Source organism: Macaca mulatta, chromosome 6 (assembly GCF_049350105.2).
Source record: "Macaca mulatta isolate MMU2019108-1 chromosome 6, T2T-MMU8v2.0, whole genome shotgun sequence".
Taxonomy (NCBI): Eukaryota; Metazoa; Chordata; class Mammalia; order Primates; family Cercopithecidae; genus Macaca; species Macaca mulatta.
The window spans coordinates 169,452,781-169,475,223 of NC_133411.1; the positions used below are offsets into that span (position 1 = coordinate 169,452,781).

General features: G+C 40.7%; 1 protein-coding gene across 5 annotated transcripts in view; it reads right to left on the minus strand.

The window, feature by feature from the left end:
• ATP10B (ATPase phospholipid transporting 10B (putative)) overlaps window positions 1-22,443 on the minus strand; it is a 360,064-nt gene that overhangs the window by 23,449 nt on the left and 314,172 nt on the right. For all 5 annotated transcript variants that reach the window (XM_077937417.1, XM_028849890.2, XM_077937418.1 and 2 more), the window contains 6 exons: window positions 16,695-17,016; window positions 13,613-13,689; window positions 12,116-12,241; window positions 8,286-8,486; window positions 6,703-6,783; window positions 5,225-5,329 (listed from right to left, as the gene is read on the minus strand). In XM_077937417.1, the coding sequence (XP_077793543.1) occupies window positions 5,225-5,329; window positions 6,703-6,783; window positions 8,286-8,486; window positions 12,116-12,241; window positions 13,613-13,689; window positions 16,695-17,016 (912 nt within the window). The remainder of the gene's footprint in view (window positions 1-5,224; window positions 5,330-6,702; window positions 6,784-8,285; window positions 8,487-12,115; window positions 12,242-13,612; window positions 13,690-16,694; window positions 17,017-22,443) is intronic.

The window sequence follows — 22,443 nt, forward strand, 5'->3', positions numbered from 1 at the left end:
TCAAATATTGTTTCTCCATCATTCTTTTTTCCTCCTGAGATTTCTATTTAGAGAGGTTGAAGCCATTTGTTCTAGCCACCATCTCCTCTTATTTTTCATATTTGTGTATCATTCTGGATAAGCTCCCAAAACAACATTTCAATTTGGCAGTTTATTTTTTGCCAGTGTCTGATCTCGAGCAGATCCTACAAATCGTAGTTTTAATTTCAATGCAATATTTTATTTTCAAGAATTCTAAATGTTTCATTAGCTTGGTGGTTTCTAGTATCAAACAGCTTCTGATAAAACTATACCTTCTTGGGAGGCAGAGGTGGGTGGATCACGAGGTCAGGAGATTGAGAACATCTTGGCTAACACACTGAAACCCTGTCTCTGCTAAAATTACAAAAAATTAGCCAGGCATGGTGGCACACGCCTGTAGTCCCAGCTACTCGGGAGGCTGAGGCAAAAGAATCTCTTGAACCCAGGAGGCAGAGGTGCAATGAGCCAAGATGGAGCCACTGCACTCTGGCCTGGACGACAGAGCAAGACTTTGTCTCCAAAAAAAAAAAAAAAAAAAAAAAAAAAAACCAAAACCAAACAAAAACTATACCTCCAAACAGCTTACCATTGTTATCTTTTCTTTAGATTTCTTTCTTGAGTAGGAGAATTTTAGACCCAGCAGTAGATGGGGTTCCAGTCTGCCCTACCCCACAGGAGCCAGAGTCCCCATTGCCATGATCTGTGTCCTGTCCCAGTTCCCAGAAAGTCTGCAGTTTGAGCCTTCCCAGTGCCTTCTTTTCCTCTTCCCTTCCTCATTGTATGGCAGCACCTTCTGGTGTTTCTGGCCATGAAGAAATTTATCCTGTACTTAATTCGGCTATGCCTTTTTTTACTTTGTTCTGTCATTGGCACACACTGGAGCAGAGGATTTTAAAAATATTTTATTTTAAGTTCTGGGATACATGTACAGAACATGCAAGTATGTTACGTAGGTATGCATGTGCCACGGTGGTTTGCTGCATCTATCAACCTGTCATCTAGGTTTTAAGCTCCGCATGCATTAGGTATTTGTCCTAATGCTCTCCCTCCACTTGTTTCCCACCTCCTGACAGTCCCTAGTGTGTGTTGTTCCCCTCGCTGTGTCCATGTGTTCTCACTGTTGAACTCCCATTTGTCAGTGAGAACATGTTGTGTTTGGTTTTCTGTTCCTGTGTTAGTTTGCTGAGGATAATGGCTTCCAGCTCCATTCATGTCCCTGCAAAATACATTATCTCATTCTTTTTTTTGGCTGCATAGTATTCTACTGGTGTGCGTGTACCACATTTTCTTTATCCAATCTATCATTGGTGGGCATTTGAGTTGGTTCCATGTCTTTGCTATTGTAAATAGTGCTGCAATAAATGTTCGTATGCATGTGTCTTTATATAGAATGATTTATAATGCTTTGGGTATATCCCCAGTAATGGGATTGCTGGGTCAAATGGTATTTCTGGCTCTAGATCCTTGAGGGATTGCCACACTGTCTTCCACAATGGTTGAACTAATTTACATTCCCACCAACAGTGTAAAAGTGTTCCTATTTCTCCACTGCCTCACCATCTACTGTTTCTTGACTTTTTAATAATCACCATTCTGACTGGCGTGAGATGGTATCTCATTATGGTTTTGATTTGCATTTCTCTTTTTTTTGTTGTTGTTTTTTTAAATTATATTATTATACTTTGAGTTCTAGGGTACATGTGCATAACGTGCAGGTTTGTTACATATGTATACTTGTGCCATGTTGGTGTGCTGCAACCATCAACTCATCAGCACCCATCAACTCGTCATTTACATCAGATATAACTCCCAATGCAATCCCTCCCCGCTCCCCCCTCCCCATGATAGGCCCCTGTGTGTGATGTTCCCCTTCCCGAGTCCAAGTGATCTCATTGTTCAGTTCCCACCTATGAGTGAGAACATGCGGTGTTTGGTTTTGTGTTCTTGTGATAGTTTGCTAAGAATGATGGTTTCCAGCTGCATCCATGTCCCTACTAAGGACACAAACTCACCATTTTTTTATGGCTGCATAGTATTCCATGGTGTATATGTGCCACATTTTCTTAATCCAGTCTGTCACTGATGGACATTTGGGTTGATTCCAAGTCTTTGCTATTGTGAATAGTGCCGCAATAAACATACGTGTGCATGTGTCTTTATAGCAGCATGATTTATAATCCTTTGGGTATATACCCAGTAATGGGATGGCTGGGTCATATGGTACATCTAGTTCTAGATCCTTGAGGAATCGCCATACTGTTTTCCATAATGGTTGAACTAATTTACAATCCCACCAACAGTGTAAAAGTGTTCCTATTTCTCCACATCCTCTGATTTGCATTTCTCTAATGATCATTAATGTTGAGCTTTTTTTCATGTTTGTTGGCCACATAAATGTCATCTTTTGAGAAGTATGTGTTCATATCCTTTACCCACTTTTTGATGGGGTTGTTTTTTTCTTGTAAATTTAAGTTTCTTGTAGATTCTAGATATTAGCCCTTTGTCAGATGGTTAGATTGCAAAAATTTTCTCCCATTCTGCAGATTGCCTTTTCACTCTGATGATAGTTTCTTTGGCTGTGCAGAAGCTCTTTAGTTTAGTACATTTTCATTTTTGTTGCAATTGCTTTTGGTGTTTTAGTCATGAAGTCTTTGCCCATGCCTATGTCCTGAATGGTATTGCCTGGGTTTTCTTCTAGGGCTTTTATGGTTTTGGGTTTTATGTTTAAGTCTTTAATCCATCTTGAGTCAATTTTTGTATAAGGTGTAAGGAAGGGGTCCAATTTTTTCTGCACATGGCTAGCCAGTTTTCCCAGCACCATTTATTAAATAGGGAATCTTTTCCCCATTGCTAGTTTTTGTCTGGTTTGTTGAAGATTAGATGGTTGTAGATGTGTGGTGTTATTTGAGGTCTCTGCTCTGTTCCATTGGTGTATATGTCTGTTGTAGTTACTGTAGTCTTGTAGTGTAGTATGAAGTCAGGTAGCGTGGTGCCTCCAGCTTTGTTCTTTTTGCTTAGGATTGTCTTGGGTATACGAGCTCCTTTTTGTTTTCATATGAGATTTAAAGTAGATTTTTCTAATTCTGTGAAGAATGTCGATGATAGTTTGGGAATAGCATTGAATCTATAAATGTCTTTGGCAGTATGGCCATTTTCACCATATTGATTCTTCCTATCCATGAGCATGGAATGTTTTTCCATTTGTGTCCTCTCTTATTTCCTTGACCAGTGGTTTGTACTTCTTCTTGAAGACGTCCTTCACTTCCCTTGTTAGCTGTATTCCTAGGTATTTTATTCTCTTTGCAGCAATTGTGAATGGAAATTCATTCATGATTTGTTGCTCTGCTTGTCTATTGTTGGTGTATAGGAATGCTTATGAGTTTTGCACATTGACTTTATATCCTGAGTTTTTGGGCTGGGATGAGACAATGTTTTTTTTTTTTTTGACATAGAGTCTTGCTCCATAGCCCAGGCTGGAGTGCAGTGGTGCGATCTTGGCTTATTGCAACCTCTGCCTCCCAGATCCCAGTTTAAGCAATTCTCCTGCTTCAGCCTCCTGAACTCCCGAGTAGCTGGGATTATGGGCACATGCCATCATGCCCAGCTAATTTTTGTATTTTTAGTAGAGATGGGGTTTCACCATGTTGGCCACGCTGGTCTTGAGCTCCTGACCTCGTGATCTGCCCGCCTTGGCCTCCCAAAGTGCTGGGATTACAGGTGTGAGCCGCCCCGCCTGCCCTGACAATGGGGTTTTCTAAATATACAATCATGTCATCTGTAAAGAGACAATTTTACTTTCTCTCTTCCTATTTGAAGATAAATAGGAATTCCTATTTTATTTCTTTCTCGTGCTTGATTGCCCTAGCCAGAACTTCCAATACCATGTTGAATAGGAGAGGGGATTTTCAAAATGAGAACTCCATGATCCAAAACTACCTTTGAGTGGCTCTTAGCCACTGCCCAGCTGGTTATGGCCTGCTTTAGCTTGTGACAGTGGTGGTGGGAGGTTGGGGTGGAGAGTTCCATTGCAGAATGTAGGAACATGTTGAGCCTACTTGGGGCTGTTTTCCAAATTTTTAATGCTTGTGCTTCCAGAAAGCCATTTGAGCTTGGCTAAGGACAAATCTTTCAGTAAAGTGTTCCCTGTGAACCATTCAATCTTATCTACTTACACTATTAGCATGGATGTTAGAGGCTCACATTAAACTGCCAGAGTTCAAAACTTGCTTCTATCTTGCAGTGCTTGGGAGCAAGTTAAACCTTATTGCATCTACCGTATTTCTAAATCTGTAAAATGGGAATATAAAAACACCCAACACAAAGGATTCTAGAGGTTAAATAATACTTGCTAATCATGTAGAGAGATATCTGGCATAGAATTGTAAGCTATTAGTTTTTATAGTTATTACTGACTACAAGAATATAATCAGAAAGGTGACATTGCCTTCTTCGATGTCAAAAATGTGATATTTGGATATGCTTGAGATATGGTTACCTGGAGGCATGTTTCTAAACATTCACCCTAAAATTAAATGTGGAGAATTCCTCCCTAACACAGCCTCAGGTATGTATGGTCAGTGGTCAGTGTTTTCCTTGTCTCTTAAACACCGCTAAACTTTTTTTTTTTTTTTTTTTTTTGAGATGGAGTCTCACTCTGTCACCCAGGCTGGAGTGCAGTGGCATGACCTTGGCTCACTGCAACCTCCACCTCCCATGTTCAAGCAATTCTCCTGCCTCAGCCTCCCGAGTAGCTGTAACCACAGGCGCCTGCTACCATACTCAGCTAATTTTTTATTTTTAGTAGAGATGGGGTTTCACCATGTTGGCCAGACTGGTCTCAAACTCCTGACCTCAGGTGATCTGCCCACCTTGGCCGCCCAAAGTGCTGGGATTACAGGCATGAGCCACCATGCCTGGCCATACCCCTGGACTTTTTATCAATTGATATTATCTATGTTTGCAACTAATTGTCTCATTGTTTTATATATGTTAGTTTTAACATCCTGACTAGATGAAAAGCAAGTTGAGGCCAGAATTTTATCTTTTTCACCCCTTTCATCTCTGTACAGATAGGACATAGGTAGCAGCTTAGTGTGCATTTATTGAGTGGATCAATAACACAGAATGAAACAATTCAGAAATTTGAGTATAGTCAATGGACAGGAGCGCAATTTTCAAGCCAAAGGGGCTCTGGGACACTTACCCATGTCTTCATTTCCATTGCCTGGTGCAAGAGGATTGTGGTGAGGGAGATGGTGTTGATTGGTGTCCCAAAGGTAAAGACGTCTATATCAGAGCCCTTATAGGTCTGCAGAGGAGGAACAGACAGGCATTGTCAGGTATGTCTGTGGACTTAAAACTCTGGCTTTGACACAGTGTTTGTAAGGCATCAATGAAGGCAGTTGTCAATGGAGAAGGAGGAGGTACCCAGCTGCCATCCGCGTGGTACTGATCTGAGGAACAGATCAAGATGAGAAAGGAATTGATAGGACTAATTTAGAAATGGTGTTTGCAGGAGTAAGCCAAGATGGGGATTGTAAAACCATTGTGGAATGAATGAAGAAAGAATTCATTGAGAGCCCATCAGACACTATGCTAACAGCTGAGGATACTTCTGTGTTTGCCTACAATGTGTTTACTCTATTAGGCAGAGTGGATGTGGTACAATTTAAGGAAGTAAGTGCTATAATAGAGGCAAGTACAAGGTACCCTGGGAACACAGAAGAGAGGATATACTAGCTGAGACCAGAATAAGAGGAGTTAATCACTTGGAAAGAGAGGGTAAATGCAGTTCCAGCAAAGGTCAGAACTGAGGGTGAACACAGAGGGTTTGTAGAACTCCAAAGAGGTCTATATTGTAGGTCTGTCAAACATATTCAAGGGCAAAAGATATAGCAGGAAAGCCAAGCAGAGCCCTGGCCAGGGAGAGGGTATTGTAAGCAAGGAAATTCAAGCAAAGCACAAGATCCCTGCCTCCCCTAGCCCCATCATCTCGCTAATTATGAAAGAATAGGAGCCCAGAGATTGGATAAGCAATAGTGTTTACCTTGTGGTGATTGCTTCCCATCCTGTTCCCTGGGTCCAGGAAGAAGACATATATTGTTTGCTACCTAAATTCTCACCATTTAAACTGAGGAATCAAACTGAGATTGGGCTGGTATCCCTTGCTATCTGCATTCTTGCTACTTTTTTCAGATAATGTGGTATCTCATTGTCAGAACGTGCAGCCTCTGAAGGCTAGCTTCCTTGACTTTCAAAGCACAAGCCTGTATAAAAATCAAGGGTAGTAAATTCAAATACCTTCAGTGTTCAAGTAGGAAACAGTTAATGAGTGAAGATAGCCAGGTGTAAGACAAAGGGGAGTGGTAGAGACTAAGGCAAACTGGAGAACATGCTCACAAGGTGAGCCCAACTGCAAAGTCAAGTCCAGATTTTTGCTATAAGGGAAAAAATGACCCAGTATAAATATGGCTTTCAGTTTTTCAAGAGCCAGCAGTAATCAAAATGTTTAGGTAGTGTTCTGACTTTTCAAACACCTTGGGTTGGATGTAGTCTGCAGGCCACCTGTTTGAGCCTCTGCTCTAAAGTGTCCAGAAGGACACTACTAGTCTGGAACTTTATATAAAAAGGACCAGTTCTTCTCTGCAATTTATGTGGTTAGAATGGGACTATATGACTTACCAGGTAAGGGATAAAGAAACAGATGAGGCTCTGGTAGAATGCATCCGCCATAGAAATCCAGAAAGTCGATAGGTTATAGCACTGCCAGGAGAGAACACACCAATAATTACCACCCTTATAGCAAGCCTCGATTCTTGGCAAGCAACTTTCTTGCATGTGGTTGGGACAGACAACCAGACACTTACAATGCCTCTTGTATTTGTGGTAGTAGAATGGAGTAATTAGGAGCAGACTTGGGGGTGACAGACTTCAGTTCAACTAACTGTGTGACCTTGTGAAAATTACTAAACTGTGCAGAGAACTAGTCTCTTCTTCCACGAAATGTGGGCAAAAATAACACAGTCTATCTCCTTGGGGTTCAAGAGGACTCAGTGCAATTGTGCCTTAGTACCTAGTAAGTACTCAGGCCTTAGTACCTAGCAAGTACTCAGTTATTCATTGTTATCACTCATTAGCTCTATTACTAGTGCTGCTACAAACTTGGTACATGTAGAGATTCTAAAGTTTCCAAGTGGCATCTAAGAGATCTCAATCATAGCCTGAATCACAGGTTCCCAAGAGTTTCTGAAGCTCAACAGCTTCAGAAACAATGCTTCTCAGGCATCAGTCTTTGTGCCTTCCCTGGGAAAAGTCAAACCTTTACAGTTTTTGGGTTTTGCTTCATTAACTTCTTTTAGATACTCAAGGAATTTGTTATGCAGCCTGCACGTTGATGGGAAGGGTAAACTTAAAAGAGCCCAAGATGAACACGTGCTCCCACCACGCCCCCTTCGTCTGGACTGCTTGGGCTTCTGTGTTGCTTTCTCCTCTTGTCTTTGGGTTACAACTGGGCTTGCTGTTTGAGAGCTGGCAATTATTTATAGACAAACACCACACCTGGCTTTGCCCTCCTTTCCTCCAGGTGCAAGATACTCTCTGGCATTGCAAAGTCCCTCTTTCCAGAGTTCCCTCTTCGAGGCATCCAGGGTCCCTTGATCCAGCTTCTTGCTGGTGCTGGGAGTGCATGCTGTCTGACTTCTCCAAATCACTCAGGGCTGCAGTGTGGCCTCTCTGGACCTCCTAGGATGCCACCAGATGACTTCTCAGGCCTGCCTTAGTCTATTTGATACCAGCAAGTTCTAAAGCACATGTAATTTTGAGTTCTAAGTTTTACCTTCCCTAATATGAAAACAGAACCATTGTATATCTTATCCAGTGAAAAGCAAGTAGCTATAAATCCCAGCGGTTCCCAAACTGGGTTTTGGGGGTTCCATCGATGCATCTCAGAGCCTGGAGGGGACCGCCAAAAGGTATAGGATCTTTCTGCATGCCTCTTCCCCTTTGACTAGGGCAGTCCCATATTAATGTGTGATATAATTAAGAAATAATTAAAAATACCCACTAGTCTGGCCCAGCGCCCTCAACAGCAAATGGGAAACAGGTCAGGAAAGAGAGAGGAGTTACTCAAAGGAAATGATGGAACAGTGGTCAGAATGCAGGCTCCTGACCCCAGCATACAGCTCTTTCTCTGATGCCTCCAGCAGGGAGGGTAGAGGTCAGTAAGAAGCTGAAGTCACCTCCCCTTGGCCGCCTGATCCCCTTACCTCAGAGTTCTGGCCACTCTTGTATAGCTCAGGCAATGCCAGGAGTGTTTCTGCAGAGATGTCTTTGTCAAGGACTCCAAAGACGAGAGGAGGCAAGGAGGTAAAGAAGAGGTTGAAGAATATCATCTGCCAGTAATCAATCATGGTGGAGCCAGAGAAACCACAGAAGAACTGATACCAGAAGAGCAGGTTGACATAGCACTGCAGGCAAAGAGCATGGCCTTGTGAGTGGGGCTCCGTGTGCAGCCGGTCACCAGCTGCTGCTTGGGACCTGTGGGAGCTGCTGGAGTGGCAGTTTCCTCATTTATAACACACAGGGTTATGTAAGGATTAGAGGTAATTCTAATCCTCGAAGTAGTAGCTACTGCTGTTACCACTACTACGGTTGCTACTGACATTCTTCAGGACCTGAAGGGAATTCCACCAACTTGTTTAAGGGGAGTGGACAGTGAGTCTTCACTTAACATTGCCAATAGGTTCTTAAAAACTGCAACTTAAAGCAAAATGATGTATGGCAAGTCCTGGAATAACATTGTTTCATTCAACATCACAGTTTCTAAGAACCTATTGATGACATTAAGTGAGGACTTACTGTACCATGGTGGTTAAAACTACAGATTTTGGAGGCAGAGAGGCCTGGTTTTGAATCCCCAGTTCTGTCACTTACTAGCTGTGTGACCTTGGACAAACTGCTTAACCTTTCTGAACATCATTTTATCATTTGTCAGCTGGGAAGAGTAGTACTTAGACCAATGGCATGTGAAATATGAATGGCAGTAGAGTGGTAATAGAAAGAGATGTCACTGACAAAGGGGTAATAGAAAGACTGAACCATGAGCAGGACACCTGGTAGGATGATGACCTCGTGAGAAGGTTGACGTCACTATACTTTTCTAATGATCATGCAGCTCAGAAGGGTGAATGAGAAAATCTGCCTAAAGGTTGTTCGTTTTTTTCTAAAACTTTCTCACTCAAGATCTCCTGTCTAGTGGGTGGGCTGGGTCACTGTTATTGTCTGCCATATTGCGATATGGTTTGGTGATTTGACCAAGGTCATACATATAAGCAGCTGGTCCTGGAGTTAGAACTAGAACTTCTCAGTTATGTGGGGCTGAGGCACAGAGATGTGAAGGGTCTTGCAAGAAATCATTCAGCAGGTTTGTGTTCAAGCTGTAACTACTATTTCTGAACTGCTGAGTCAATGTTATTTTGGAGGGGCACTCTATTTTAACAAACATATTGCCACTAGTAGTAACATCGGTATAAGATTTGACCTTCTATATGTGCCAGGAGTGAGATATACATCAGTATATTAGCATATAGTACATCACTGGATGTGCAATACACACTATAGATTGTCCTAACAACCTTGAAAGGTTAATATTGCTATTAGCAATAGTACTATGTTATTGTACAATATATCACACATGTTGATATTAACAATAATATTAACATTATTAGGTCCACTCTACAGATGAAGAATCTGAGGTTCTGACACACTGTTGCCCCCTGCCCAAATTCAGAGCTAAAGAGTGGTACAATCAGCATCTGAATTTTCAAAGTTCTTTCTCTTTTTAACCACCTCTAAACTTTCTCAGTCCTATCTTTGGCTTGTACAATTAGACTTTCCTAGACATATATAGCTTGCAAAGCTGAAAATATTTGTTATCTAGCTCTTTGAAGAGAAAGCTTCCTGAGACCTGATGTAGACAGTAAGCCTCACGCGGGCCATGATTGGCTTGATTCTTGCTCTATACCCATTGCTCAGCCCTGCTCCCAACACACAGCAGACATTCAACTGTTATTTGAATCGATGTAGTTAATCTTAGCTCTATGCTAACACCCATCCTGGAGTTTTAACATTACAGAGTGCTTCTTTCCTACTGAGGCCCTGGTAAGATCTTGGTTGTTTTTCACTTCTGCTTAACTGGAATCTTTGTACCTTGCAGGAAGTGCATTGAACCCTGTGGCAGCATTGCTGAGATTGGATGCCTGCTCTTTCTCAAGAAGCTACAGTGCAGTAATTAATTCATTGTTCAAATTTCAGAGCAGGCCGGGTTTTAATCCCCTCTGAAATTGGTTTCTGATGGGGAAGTCATAGTTCTCCACCTTCTAATTGCAACAGGGAGATAATGCGGCATCAGTATCGCAATTTTGAGCATGGCATTGGGCTGGAAATAAATATCATTTAAGCTTTGAAAGCATGGCTGCTTGGAAACGTTTTCTTTCCTATTTCACAAATTTAATGCAGAGAAGAGGCTGTGCTTATTGAAAAGAATTATTCCTTGAGCTGCCAAAAAAATTAAACAGGGGCATTTTGAATTCTAAGTAAACAGTCTTTCACTCTCAAAGTGAGTTTCAAGTCAGATGGAGTGACTTGTTTGCATAGACTTGCTGAGATAATATTACCATCGAGTTGACTGAATTTACATTACTTTTTGTCATGCTGTTTATCTACATATACATTGAACTTTGCACAGAAAGTCATTCCTGAGCAAGGGTGACTGTGTCAGAGTCTGAAAGAAAGACTGGAGCAAGAGGGAAAAACATGCAATTTTGTAGCTACTACCTGGCTAATGTTTCTCTTCCATCACCTTGGTCTTAATCCTCCCCTTTTACTTATGCAAAGAGGAGTCAAATTTTGTTTGGAAGATCTTAGAGTTTATTGAAAGCCTTTGAACTAGATAATGAAAAACTCAGTCTTTTGTTCCCTCCACTAGTATAGCAATGTTCTGACTTCTTCCTATACCCATTGTAAATAAAGGGCTTTTCAAACAAGAGTCTTCTGACAGTTTTAATACCTCAATTGGTATGTGTTTGCTTTGGGACCTCATCAACAGGACAGAAACCAACATAGTTTTTAGGAGACACAACTTATTGTTTGTATTTGTATATAGGGCTATATGCTTTTCAGAGCTCTGACTCTAAGGCCTCTTGACATAGAATCAGTTTCCCCATATTATTGATGAAAAGATTAATCTCTGTGAGCTTCAGTTTCTTCAAGGTCATACAGCATGTTGGAGTCAGGTAAGATTACACAGACAATCTCTGCACCTCAAACATTTTGCCAAGTAGACATTTTATTTAGTATCCTGCCCTCCAGGAACTCCCTGAAAGAAAGCCAGGGGCACTGAAGTGATGTACAAGTCCCAAGTTGAAGCCATGGGCTCCAGCCTTATATTCTGTGAGGTACTTTTCATCTTCACTCTCCCAAGGCATGGGGTGTAACTCTTGCATTGAGCTGGCTCTATATAGAGAGGAAATCTAAGATACAAGTCAGACTAGCTCTTCAAATCCTTCTTTGTTACAATAAGAAAATCTCATTTATGAGATTTAACTCCAAGAGTAATGACAGCAACAACAATAACAAAAAATGGTTAACTTTATAGACGATTATGATATGCTAATCACTGTATATGCAAGCTTTCATTTAGTTCTCATAGCAAATATATGAGAAAGGTAATATTACCACCCCCCGTTTTACAGATGGTGAAACTGAGATTTAGGGACATTACCACATATGGGAATCTGGATTTGAACCCAATGTGTCTGACTCCAGAGTCTACACTAGTAGCCATTCGTGCTGCCCTCTGTGTGCCAGGTGCTTTTCATACAGCATTGCCAATTCTCCCAATAACTTCACAAAAATAGAAAGAGAAGAGTCTAGCTCAAGGTCACAGAGCTATTAAGGAACAGTTTCAAGATCCAACACTATGCCAGCCCGACTCCTTCCTTTTATGCTGAGATGCTTTGCCTACTGCTAGGGGGAGATCTGGCGCTGTGGCAAGGACTGCCAAGGCCTGGGTGGGAGGATGCCACAGGCTACTTACCACATTCTTGTAGAGGTAGTACACCACCATCCTGGCCAGGCGCGAGTAACACCAGTGGCCGTGCACAAGCAGTAGCTTCTTGAGATGCTTAAAGCGGGCAATGGCAAAGTCGCTGGACATGACAGCCTGAGAGGGGAGAACAGACACATCAGCTTCCATCCATGGCTGCCAGTGCCCCAGAGGGACTCTCTCAAGGGCGTTGCTTTGGTCTAGGCCTGTGGCCAGCAGAGTCCTAAAGACCCCTTGTTGTGGTCACTCTTGGGTAGCTTTTTGGATTCTGACACCCCACCCTCCCTTCTGGGAAATCCAAACCTCACTAGAATCCAAGGAGGGCAGATCAGAAGGGATCAGTGGTCTAGGGTGGCTCTGCATCCGTTTCTCCAGCAAGCAGGATTTATAAACAGACATGTTCAAAGAGTACTATAAACTGTGTCTTGTTCTGAGTAATCCCAGGGGCAGAAGACGCATTTCAGCTCCAGGTAAAGGAAGAGCTGTCACTTAGCTCCATCTGTGACTGTGGCCCATTATGTATCAGGCACCGTGCTAGGGAGGTGATGGTTAACCAGAGAGAAGGGGCTTCTATTCAAGCAATTTTCAATCCTCTGAACACTTTCACCACCCCCTGAGGCAGGCCATTGGCTCCATTCACAGATGGAGCTAAGTGACAGCTCTTCCTTTACCTGGAGGTGAAATACGTCTTCTGCCCCTGGGATTACTCAGAACAAGAAACAGTTTATAGTACTCTTTTGAAAACATGAACACTGAACATGCCTGTTTGTAAATCCTGGTATAAATTTTGGTCTAATTCCCTGTGCCCCAGTTTCCCAATCTAAAAAATGGAATAGCAGTCCATTAGAGGGTGTGATGATTATTAAAGTTCAATGAGATCCTAAATATGAAGTGTCTAATGCAAGCCAGGATGGCTTTGAATATGGCCCAAAATTATGAGACTTATTTTTTGCAGTTTTTTAAAGCTCATCAGCTATAGTTAGTGCATTTTATGTGTAGCCCAATATAATTCTTCTTCCAATGTGGCCCAGGGAAGCCTAAAGATTGGATATCCCTGGTCTAACAGATTGCTGGCATATAGGAGATACGCAAAGGGTAACATTTCAGAACTATTCTGCAGCTTCCCAGTCAATGCTCTCTATCCTCATCAACAAATTTAAGCAGTGCCAAATGTTTACACTGGTGGTGGAAATACAATTGTTAATGGCTCAAAACCCACAAACACAAAATGTTGTCTGTTTTAATGGGAACATTTAGCAGTCAAGTTAGTATTCTTTCAAGCTGAATTTTGACACTATGAAAGTGTACATTTGCAAAATGATTTCCAATGTCCTTATGTCTGTCATTGCTTATGGAGGGCATTGCAACTTTGGATGTGGGTGGAAGTTCTCAGGGAGAAGTTTCTCCAACACTCTGGAGATTTCTTTATATCTCAACTAAGGACCAAAGAAAGGAAGGAAGAAACAAGAAAGTTGCAGAGAACAATACCTGCATGCCTTCCTGTCCAGATATTCCAATTCCAATATCAGCAGCTTGAATCATGCTTACATCATTTGCTCCATCACCTGAAAGAGAGGTCATGAGGTATCTTTATTTTTGGTTCAACTGCTCAGTGACAATGAGGTAGCTATAAAGTGTCCCCAGTTACGTACAATTGAATCCTTTCAACATTAGTGCTATAGAAAGTTATTGCTATAGTACTTTCCTTGGACAATAAGTCCACCATTTTCTTTACCATTCAACAAATATAGGACTTACTAAGTGTCTTTTTTTTCTAGGCACAGCACTAGGTATTGGGGATATAATGGTAATCAAGAGACTTGGGCAGTTTTCAAAAAAAAAAATGCCTTCACAAATGTTACAGTGAACTTTACTGATCAGCAAATGGAGAAGTTGAGCAACTTAGAGACTTGGCAAGGGTAATTCCACTAGAGAAAGGACCCAGGAGAAATGGAACCCAGATCTTTCAGATTCCAGGGCCAACACATTCCCCCCAGTCAAACTTGAAATACTAACCATATCAAGACAACTGGACAGTTTGGACAGTGAAATCATCAGAAATTGTCAATGGTTTCCAAGGTGAGGGATGATATTCTGTTTTGTTTCTCAGTGTAGAAAAATGAGATTGACTCATGTTTTTGAAATACATTTAGTCACACTGAGTTCCCATTCAATGAACTGAGTTGTTTCAGGAAACTGGAGGTAAGGCATAGAAACACACACACACACACACACACACACACACACACACACACACACACACACACACACACACACACACACACACACACACAGAGTCTCCTTGTATACCAAGACTGTTCAAGATCTTTCTGTGATGAGGGAAATGTTCTATATCTGCACTGTCCAATACAGAAACCAGTAGCCACATGTGACTATGGAAATTTTGCTGGTGAAATTCGATTTAATTAAATTTAAGTAGCCACAGATAGCTCTATACAGCGAGGCCTTCCCCAGAAGCTAAACTCTCCCCAGTGCTTTATCTTTTAGATGGGAGTTCAGCAAACTTTTTCTATAAAGGGTCAGATGGTAAATATTTTAGGTTTTGTGAGCCAAGAAGCAAAACTGAACAGTTATTCTTGCTGACAGGCTATTAGTATTTTATAAATTTTACATTGAAAAATAGAAAAATCATTCTTAGTATCCATACAAAAACATGCCGTGGGTTGAATTCAACCTGCAGGCCATAGTTTGCCAACCCTTGTTGTTGTAGACTATGCTGCCTTCATTCTTTTCCTGGCCATACCTGTTTTCTAGCAGTTTCTCAGAATAAGCCGCAATTAATATTTATATTATTATGATATAGAATTTATATTGATATTTTTTATATTTCTATATATAGAAATTTATATCTTTATATCTTTATATATTTGTAAAGATATAAAATATCATATATAAGTTTATTATATATTATTATGATGTAGAATATAAAATGGGAGGGAGAGAATGATTCTTCTAGTTATCTGATGACACATTTATTGGTCTTAAAAATTTTGCCATAAGTAGCCTTTATTCTAAAATTTTTTTTGATTGCATAGCAATGCATAATTTTAATCATCCCCATGGCAGAATAAATCCAACCTTTAACCTCTTCTGTTAGTGAACCAGGAGAAGTAGAGGTGTGAAACCATGCTATTTCTTGCCACGCTGGTTTTGTTTCTGTTGCTATGGGAGTGAAGCCAATATCTGACCTCAGAAAATCATTCTTGGGCTATTGCCTTATGTGTGTCTGAATTTCTGAAGAGGACAATTCCAGGCATAAAAGTAGGATGTCGTTGCTAAAGCTTTGTTCTCTGCTTTCTTTCTACCTCACTCTTATTATTCTCTACTGTTCTTACCTGAAGACCAGGAACAAAACCATCATGTTTAATAGGGTTTCTATTTGAAATGTCAGGAAAGAAAATCTTTTCTCATGCCTGTGTAGAAGGAGGAGAAGCTGGCAACATCTGTAAGAATATCCCTCAGAGATATCCCTGTCCCATTTCATCCCCTAAGAGAAGGCAATATTTACTATGTGCTTGGTATGTGCTGGGCAGGGGATCCAACAGTGAATAAGGCTGACGTGATCTTTCTGCTCGAGGAACTCGAGTAGATGTTCTACTGAGTGATGGTCTACTGAGGTCTACTCGAGTAATGTTCTACTGTGATGGTCTACTGAGGAGGCCATCACAGAAGGTATGACAGTGCTTTGAGCTATGAGTCCTGGGTGCTGTGGGAGCCCCCAGGGGAAAGCAAAGTTAGGTAGGATTGGAAGAAGTGTTTTACAGAGGAAATAACTTGTGCAAAGGCCCAGAAGTGAGAGAGGACACGGCCCAAAATGGTAAACAGTTTCATTTGTTGGAACATGGAAAGGCAAATGTTGGAGAAAGAAAGGTGACCACAATAAGAGCTGTGACTGAGGGTAACAGAAGATCACAAAGATTCTTTTAAACCAGGTTTGGTTGTTCCTGACAGGTGTTAAGTAAGTGCAGTTTTCATTTCTCTGTCCCAACATGATTAAAGTTTAGCCCCCTCTGAAAAATTCTTTATCAACCAGTGCTAGCATCTATTGGTGATATTCTTTGTGCTGGCCTCATATTTAGAAATAAATGCAAGTTAAACATGAGATAGTTCCAATCTTTAAAATCTCCCCACCAGCCATCAACACTCAGAATACTATCAAATCCCTGAACACCTGAAGCTGTGGCATGCACAAAGTATGAAAGGGAGAATGATCTGAATCCCAGAATTAAGATGGTCTGATATATATCATTGATGGCAACATTTCTTGAACTACCTGGATGCACTGAATTCAAGGCCTCTGCTGGTTTTGACCTCCATCTAAATCCTGATTTATCTTTAGCTGACTTGCTACTTCCAGGAACTTTGATGCACTGTCCCACTTCATCCCCTAGTTGCTGCATCTTGATTGTCATTTTGAACTCTCTCCCTCTAAGACAATGACTCTCAGCCTAAGCATTCTGACTTTGAGACCTGACCTCCCACCTCTGGTCCGGTCTTTCATCAGATCATCCCTGCCAAGGTGCCACCCGCATCTCAGTATGATGGGTACCTATGGAAAGGGTCATGACGTGCAACTTGTCTCGCACCAACTTGACTACCATACTCTTCTGGAGTGGCGTGGAGCGGCAGCACAGGACGGACCGACAATACTGGGTCAATTCCAGAAACTTCTTCTCTAGCTTTCCCTGGAAGATGGCATTCAATGTCTTCCCGTCGATGACCAATCCAGCTTCTGGAACCACAGCTTCTGAGGTGATGGATGGTGTCTTGGAAGGTAAGTGGAACCCAAAGAGCTTGCGGTCTGGCTTCTGTAGTTCATGAAATTGCTTTAGCTCTTCCAATGCACAATTGAGGATGGATTCACAGGTCTCCTATAAAGAGGCATAATAATACAGTATTTTTAAGCAACCTTGGAAATGCATGTTAACAATTTCACTTTATTCTTTAGTAAGATAGTCATAAAAATCTACTATCATAGAGATTACTTATAAGCTATTCTCAATTTTTACATTTCTCTGCAATATATGACATAACATCAAAGGAATATTAATTTGGAACCAAATTAACAGACAAAATAGAAGACACTGCTTGTGAGTGGGAGTGAAAATAGCTCAGCAAGATGGAGACAGATACAAGGATGGCATAATAAATAATACTAATATGATGGTAAATAATGATAATATGTCATGCTGGTATGGTGCTTTCTATTTCTCACAGGTCATTTAAGTTCCCCTTTGTTCCTCAGAACATTCCTGTGTGGTAGATAGGGTGTGTATTCCCAGTCTTAGAGATGAGGAGATTGAAATGAGATCTTTAATAACTCACCCAAGATCATCCAAACTTAGTAGTGGAGTCAGGATCATTACTACTTCAACTGTGGCTTCCTAATTGAAAAAATACATTGTCCCTGTGTTTTTCCATTGTTGTATTCCACGAAGGGTGCTAAGAACTGTGGCATGAAGCATTGATCATGTTGGTTTGAACGGACTTTGGTTATGAAACTCTTATTGATGGAAATAAGCTTATTAATTTTTTTCTGATGTTTGCCTTGAAATATAGTGAGAAAATATTTCCTTTTTCAATTTTTTTCTTCCATTACTTTTGATTATATCAAAGATAGTCATATTTTGATTCAAATTTATTCTTGATATCAACTTTTCTGAACATCACTTTTTAATAAAGTCGCAGAAAACAGCATTATCAATTTATTTATTTTTATTATACTTTAAGTTCTAGGGTACATGTGCACAATGTGCAGGTTACATATGTATACATGTGCCATGTTGGTTTGCTGCAGCCATTAACTTGTCATTTACATTAGATATTTCTCCTAATGCTATCCCTCCCTGATTCCCCTACCCCATGACAGGCCCCGGTGTGTGATGTTCCCTGCCCTGTGTCCAAGTGTTCTCATTGTTCAGTTCCTACCTCCGAGTGAGATGTGGTGTTTTGTTTTCTGTCCTTGCAATAGTTTGCTCAGAATGATGGTTTCCAGCTTCATCCATGTCGCTACAAAGGACATGAACTCATCCCTTTTTATGGCTGCATAGTATTCCATGGTGTATATGTGCCACATTTTCTTAATCCAGTCTCTCATTGATGGACATTTGGGTTGATTCCAAGTCTTTGCTATTGTGAATAGTGCCACAATAAACATATATGTGCGTGTATCTTTATAGCAGCATGATTTATAATCCTTTGGGTATAAACCCAGTAATGGGATGGCTGGATCAAATGGTATTTCTAGTTCTAGATCCTTGAGGAATCACCACACTGTCTTCCACAATGGTTGAACTAGTTTACAGTCCCACCAACAGTGTAAAAGTGTTCCTTTTTATCCACATCCTCTCCAGCACCTGTTGTTTCCTGACTTTTCAATGATCGCCATTCTGACTGGTGTAAGATGGTATCTCACTGTGGTTTTGATTTGCATTTCTCTGATGACCAGTGATGATGAGCATTTTTTTCACGTGTCTGTTGGCTGCATAAATGTCTTCTTTTGAAAAGTGTTGATATCCTTTGTCCACTTTTTGATGGGATTGATTTTTTCTTGTAAATTTAAGTTCTTTGTAGATTGTGGATATTAGCCCTTTGTCAGATGGGTAGATTGCAAAAATTTTCTCCCATTCTGTAGGTTGCCTGTTCACTCTGATGGTAGTTTCTTTTGCTGTGCAAAAGCTCTTTAGTTTAATTTGATCCCATTTGTCTATTTTGGCTTTTGTTGCCATTGCTTTTGGTGTTTTAGTCATGAAGTCCTTGCCCATGCCTATGTCCTGAATGGTATTGCCTAGGTTTTCTTCTAGGGTTTTTATGGTTTTAGGTCTAACATTTAAGTCTCTAATCCATCTTGAATTAATTTAATCAATTTTAATATCATTGTTTTCTTCACATGGGTCTTCATTTTACAGTGTTCCTTCATCCATGGCAAGGGATGATGATTTTACATTTATTGAAGTGCTAAAAGTTTCTTCTAAAAATAATATTCAAAGTGAGTCAACTTATTAAGTAAAAAAACAGTACAAGTCATATACAGATTTTGGAAAATATTGTGAAAGCAATTCTGAAGGGCCAGGGTTAGGGAACACTGATCTTGAGATTTCTGTCTGGGAAAATGTCTGGCATAACTTTTTTTTTTTTTTTTTTTTTTTTTGTTTTGAGGCAGAGTCTCATTCTGTCACCCAGTCTGGAGTGCAGTGGCATGATCTCGTCTCACTGCAACCTCTGCCTCCAGGGTTCAAGTGCCTCAACCTCCCAAGTAACTGGGATTACCAGCATGCACCACCATACTTGGCTAATTTTTATAGTTTTAGTAAAGACAGGGTTTCACCATTTTAGCCAGGCTGGTCTTGAACTCCTGACCTCAAGTGATCCATCTGCCTTGGCCTCCAAAGTGCTGGGATTACAGGTGTTAGTCACTGCACTCTGTCCTGGCATAACTTATTTTGGAAAGAACAAAGACATAGTTTATTATTCCTGTGCCTACCTTTAAGATGCTAAATTGAGTGTTGCAGGCACTAGAATATGCATAGAGCCCAGGGGGGCCACAGGAAGCAGTTCTAGGAGTGTGCGCTTATACCAGAGGCACTTATCTGGAAGAGATCAAAGTAGTCCTTTGGAAGCTGGGACTGGCACCAATTATATAAATTCCTCCAATGTATGACTAAAGCAAGTCATTGGAGACATAAGCTTTAAAATTAAGTCATCTCTGAATTTACTTATTTCCAGCTTTTAAAATAGTACAATAATTACCATTCATTGAACATTTAGAATACCTCCTGTATTGTGGTAGGAAGCCTCTAAGATGGTGGTTCCCAGTGATCTCCAGTTCCTGGTGTTCATGCCCTTGTGTAGTCTCCTTTCATTGACTGTGGTCTAGACCTAGAGACTCCTTTCTGATGAAGGGAATTCTGCAGAAGTGATGGGATGTCACCTCCCATATTAGGTTATAAAAAGACAGTGGCTTCCAATTTGGTGTTCTTTCTCACTTTCTCTTGCATGATTAGCCCTGAGGAAAACCAGCTATCATGTTGTATAGCAGTCCTGTGGAGAGGCCCACAGAGTGAGAAACAGGCCTGCTAACAGTTATGTGGGTGAATTTGGAAGCAGAACTCCTTCCCATGCCCAAACCACCCACCTGTTGAACCATCAGATGAGCCCACAGCCCTGACCAACAGCTTGAGTCCAACCTCAAGAGAGACCTTGAGCTAGGAATGCCCAGCTAAGATGCCCCTGAACTCCTAATCCACAGAAACCATAAGATAATAAATGTCTGTTGTTTCAGGTCCTAAGGTTTGGAGTTATTTGTTATGTAGCAATAGATAACTAACATAGGTACTGTACTAAGTAAGTCATTTTCTTCTGTGATCTTATTTAATCCTGCCAGTAATCTGTGAAGTTAATAGTTTTCATCTGTTTTACAGATGAGGAGAATAGAAGTTCAAGAAGAATGGCGTTTGAACCATATTAAAACTTCAATGCATGTTGTTAATTATTATTAACAAAATTATTACAATAGTAATAATAGTGGTTTCAGTATTAGTTCCTATCTAATACGTTAGTTCCTTTTAAAATTCCTTGGTTGATGAACACATCAGTGATTAGTAATTCTCTCATCTTTGGGATGAGAATTCTGAGGTCTAGGTAGATCCCATAACTTCATTACTGCTTTAATACACCTAGCAAAGAGATAGTAATCCTAAATCAATTTATAGTGAATTAGGCAAATTAAAAACCTTGGAGGAAATATGTAACTACATTAAACTAGGGTTTAAATAAACTAAGACTTAGAGTATATTTCCCCAGTTTCTGGCTTAACATTTTATTTTTCATCCCAGGTAAAGAGATGAAAAGACTAATCTTACAGGTTTAGTGAGCCCAAGGGTGTAGGCATGGCTGAGGATTCAGGCACTATCCTGGAGGATGCTGGACAGAAAGAACTGTCATTGACTGAATTAAAGGTGGAGTATGGCTGACTGTTCCTTAGGAGCTTTGGCTGTTTAACCAACGAGCAGATCTCCCTCTGGCTGACTGCCTCGCTGGTTTGCAGATGTTCTCCTTCTAGAATTACCTGGAGTGAAAGAATCATTGCAAACCAAATTTCCATTACAAGCAGGACAGGCAGGCATGGGGATCAAGCACTCAAGCAAGCTGAAAATTACTTTCCTTCCTAAGCACAATATTAAAACCCAAGTTTTCCCTGAGCTTATTTTCATTTTGAAAATTCATTAAGGTTTAATCTAACAATCTGTGCACCTGACAGGAAAGTAAATGATTTTTCCAATTCATCTAAAGATCCTCTGGCATTTTTCATAATCTACACTAGTTTTATTTTTTAAAAAGAGGTGTATATTGTTGCTTCATGGAGTAAAAATGAAATATAAACCTCCCCAACATTCTACTGTAGGTCTACATCAGCCTCAGGCAAAACTTAGAATCCAGTGTCTTCTCTCCTTCTTTTCCTCTTTCCATCTTCTCTTTTCTCCATGGTATGTCCTAGGTGTAGGTGCCCTAGGAGCCCTATGCCCACACCCCTGCAGTAGAGTGCTCTTCTGGTTTATATCCTCTGTGTAATCCAACCCCTGCTTCCTTCTGATAGGAGCACACATCTCAATGCCCAGCCCCCACCTTCATCAGCCAAGAACATGTGGTGGCGCTTTACTTTCTGCATTTTGAATTGTGAAAACAGATACTTCCCCCTAAAATCAAAATGGTGTTATAGCTTTGAATATGCCTCTTCAGCTTTCCCAGTCTTCTCTCCAAATCTCACTCCCTGCCACTCGTAATCTATTCTGGTTGAAAAGTGCCATTTTTAGAACTTTGCTTCATTCTTTCTCTTATCCCATAAAAACATATTGGCTTCATGCATTATTCTTTTCAGGTTTTTACTCTGTGGCAGACCAGTTTGACATATAAATTGATGCTGAAAATTTAAGCTCAGAATAATTTCAATTTAATTGGGACTTTTTCAATGGATAAGTTAGTCTTAAATAGTTGAGATTCCATAGGCAAATAGTGTGGTAGAATGTAAATAGCACTAGCTCAGTTCTAGACTTAGTTCTACCTATCAGAAACAAGCAGGGTAAACCTGAGCAAGTGACTTAGCCCCAGTAGTCTTCAGTTTCCTTATCTGTGGGGGAAATGGGGAGACTGGACCAGCAATAGAATTTGGGAGAGGTAAAACTTTCTAACAAGCAGTGCCAGAAGTAATATAAAAGAGAGCAGCCAACCATGTATGGGGATGAGATAAAGGATATTGGGCTGGATGACTTCCAGGGTCCTCCAGACTCCAAGATTCAGCG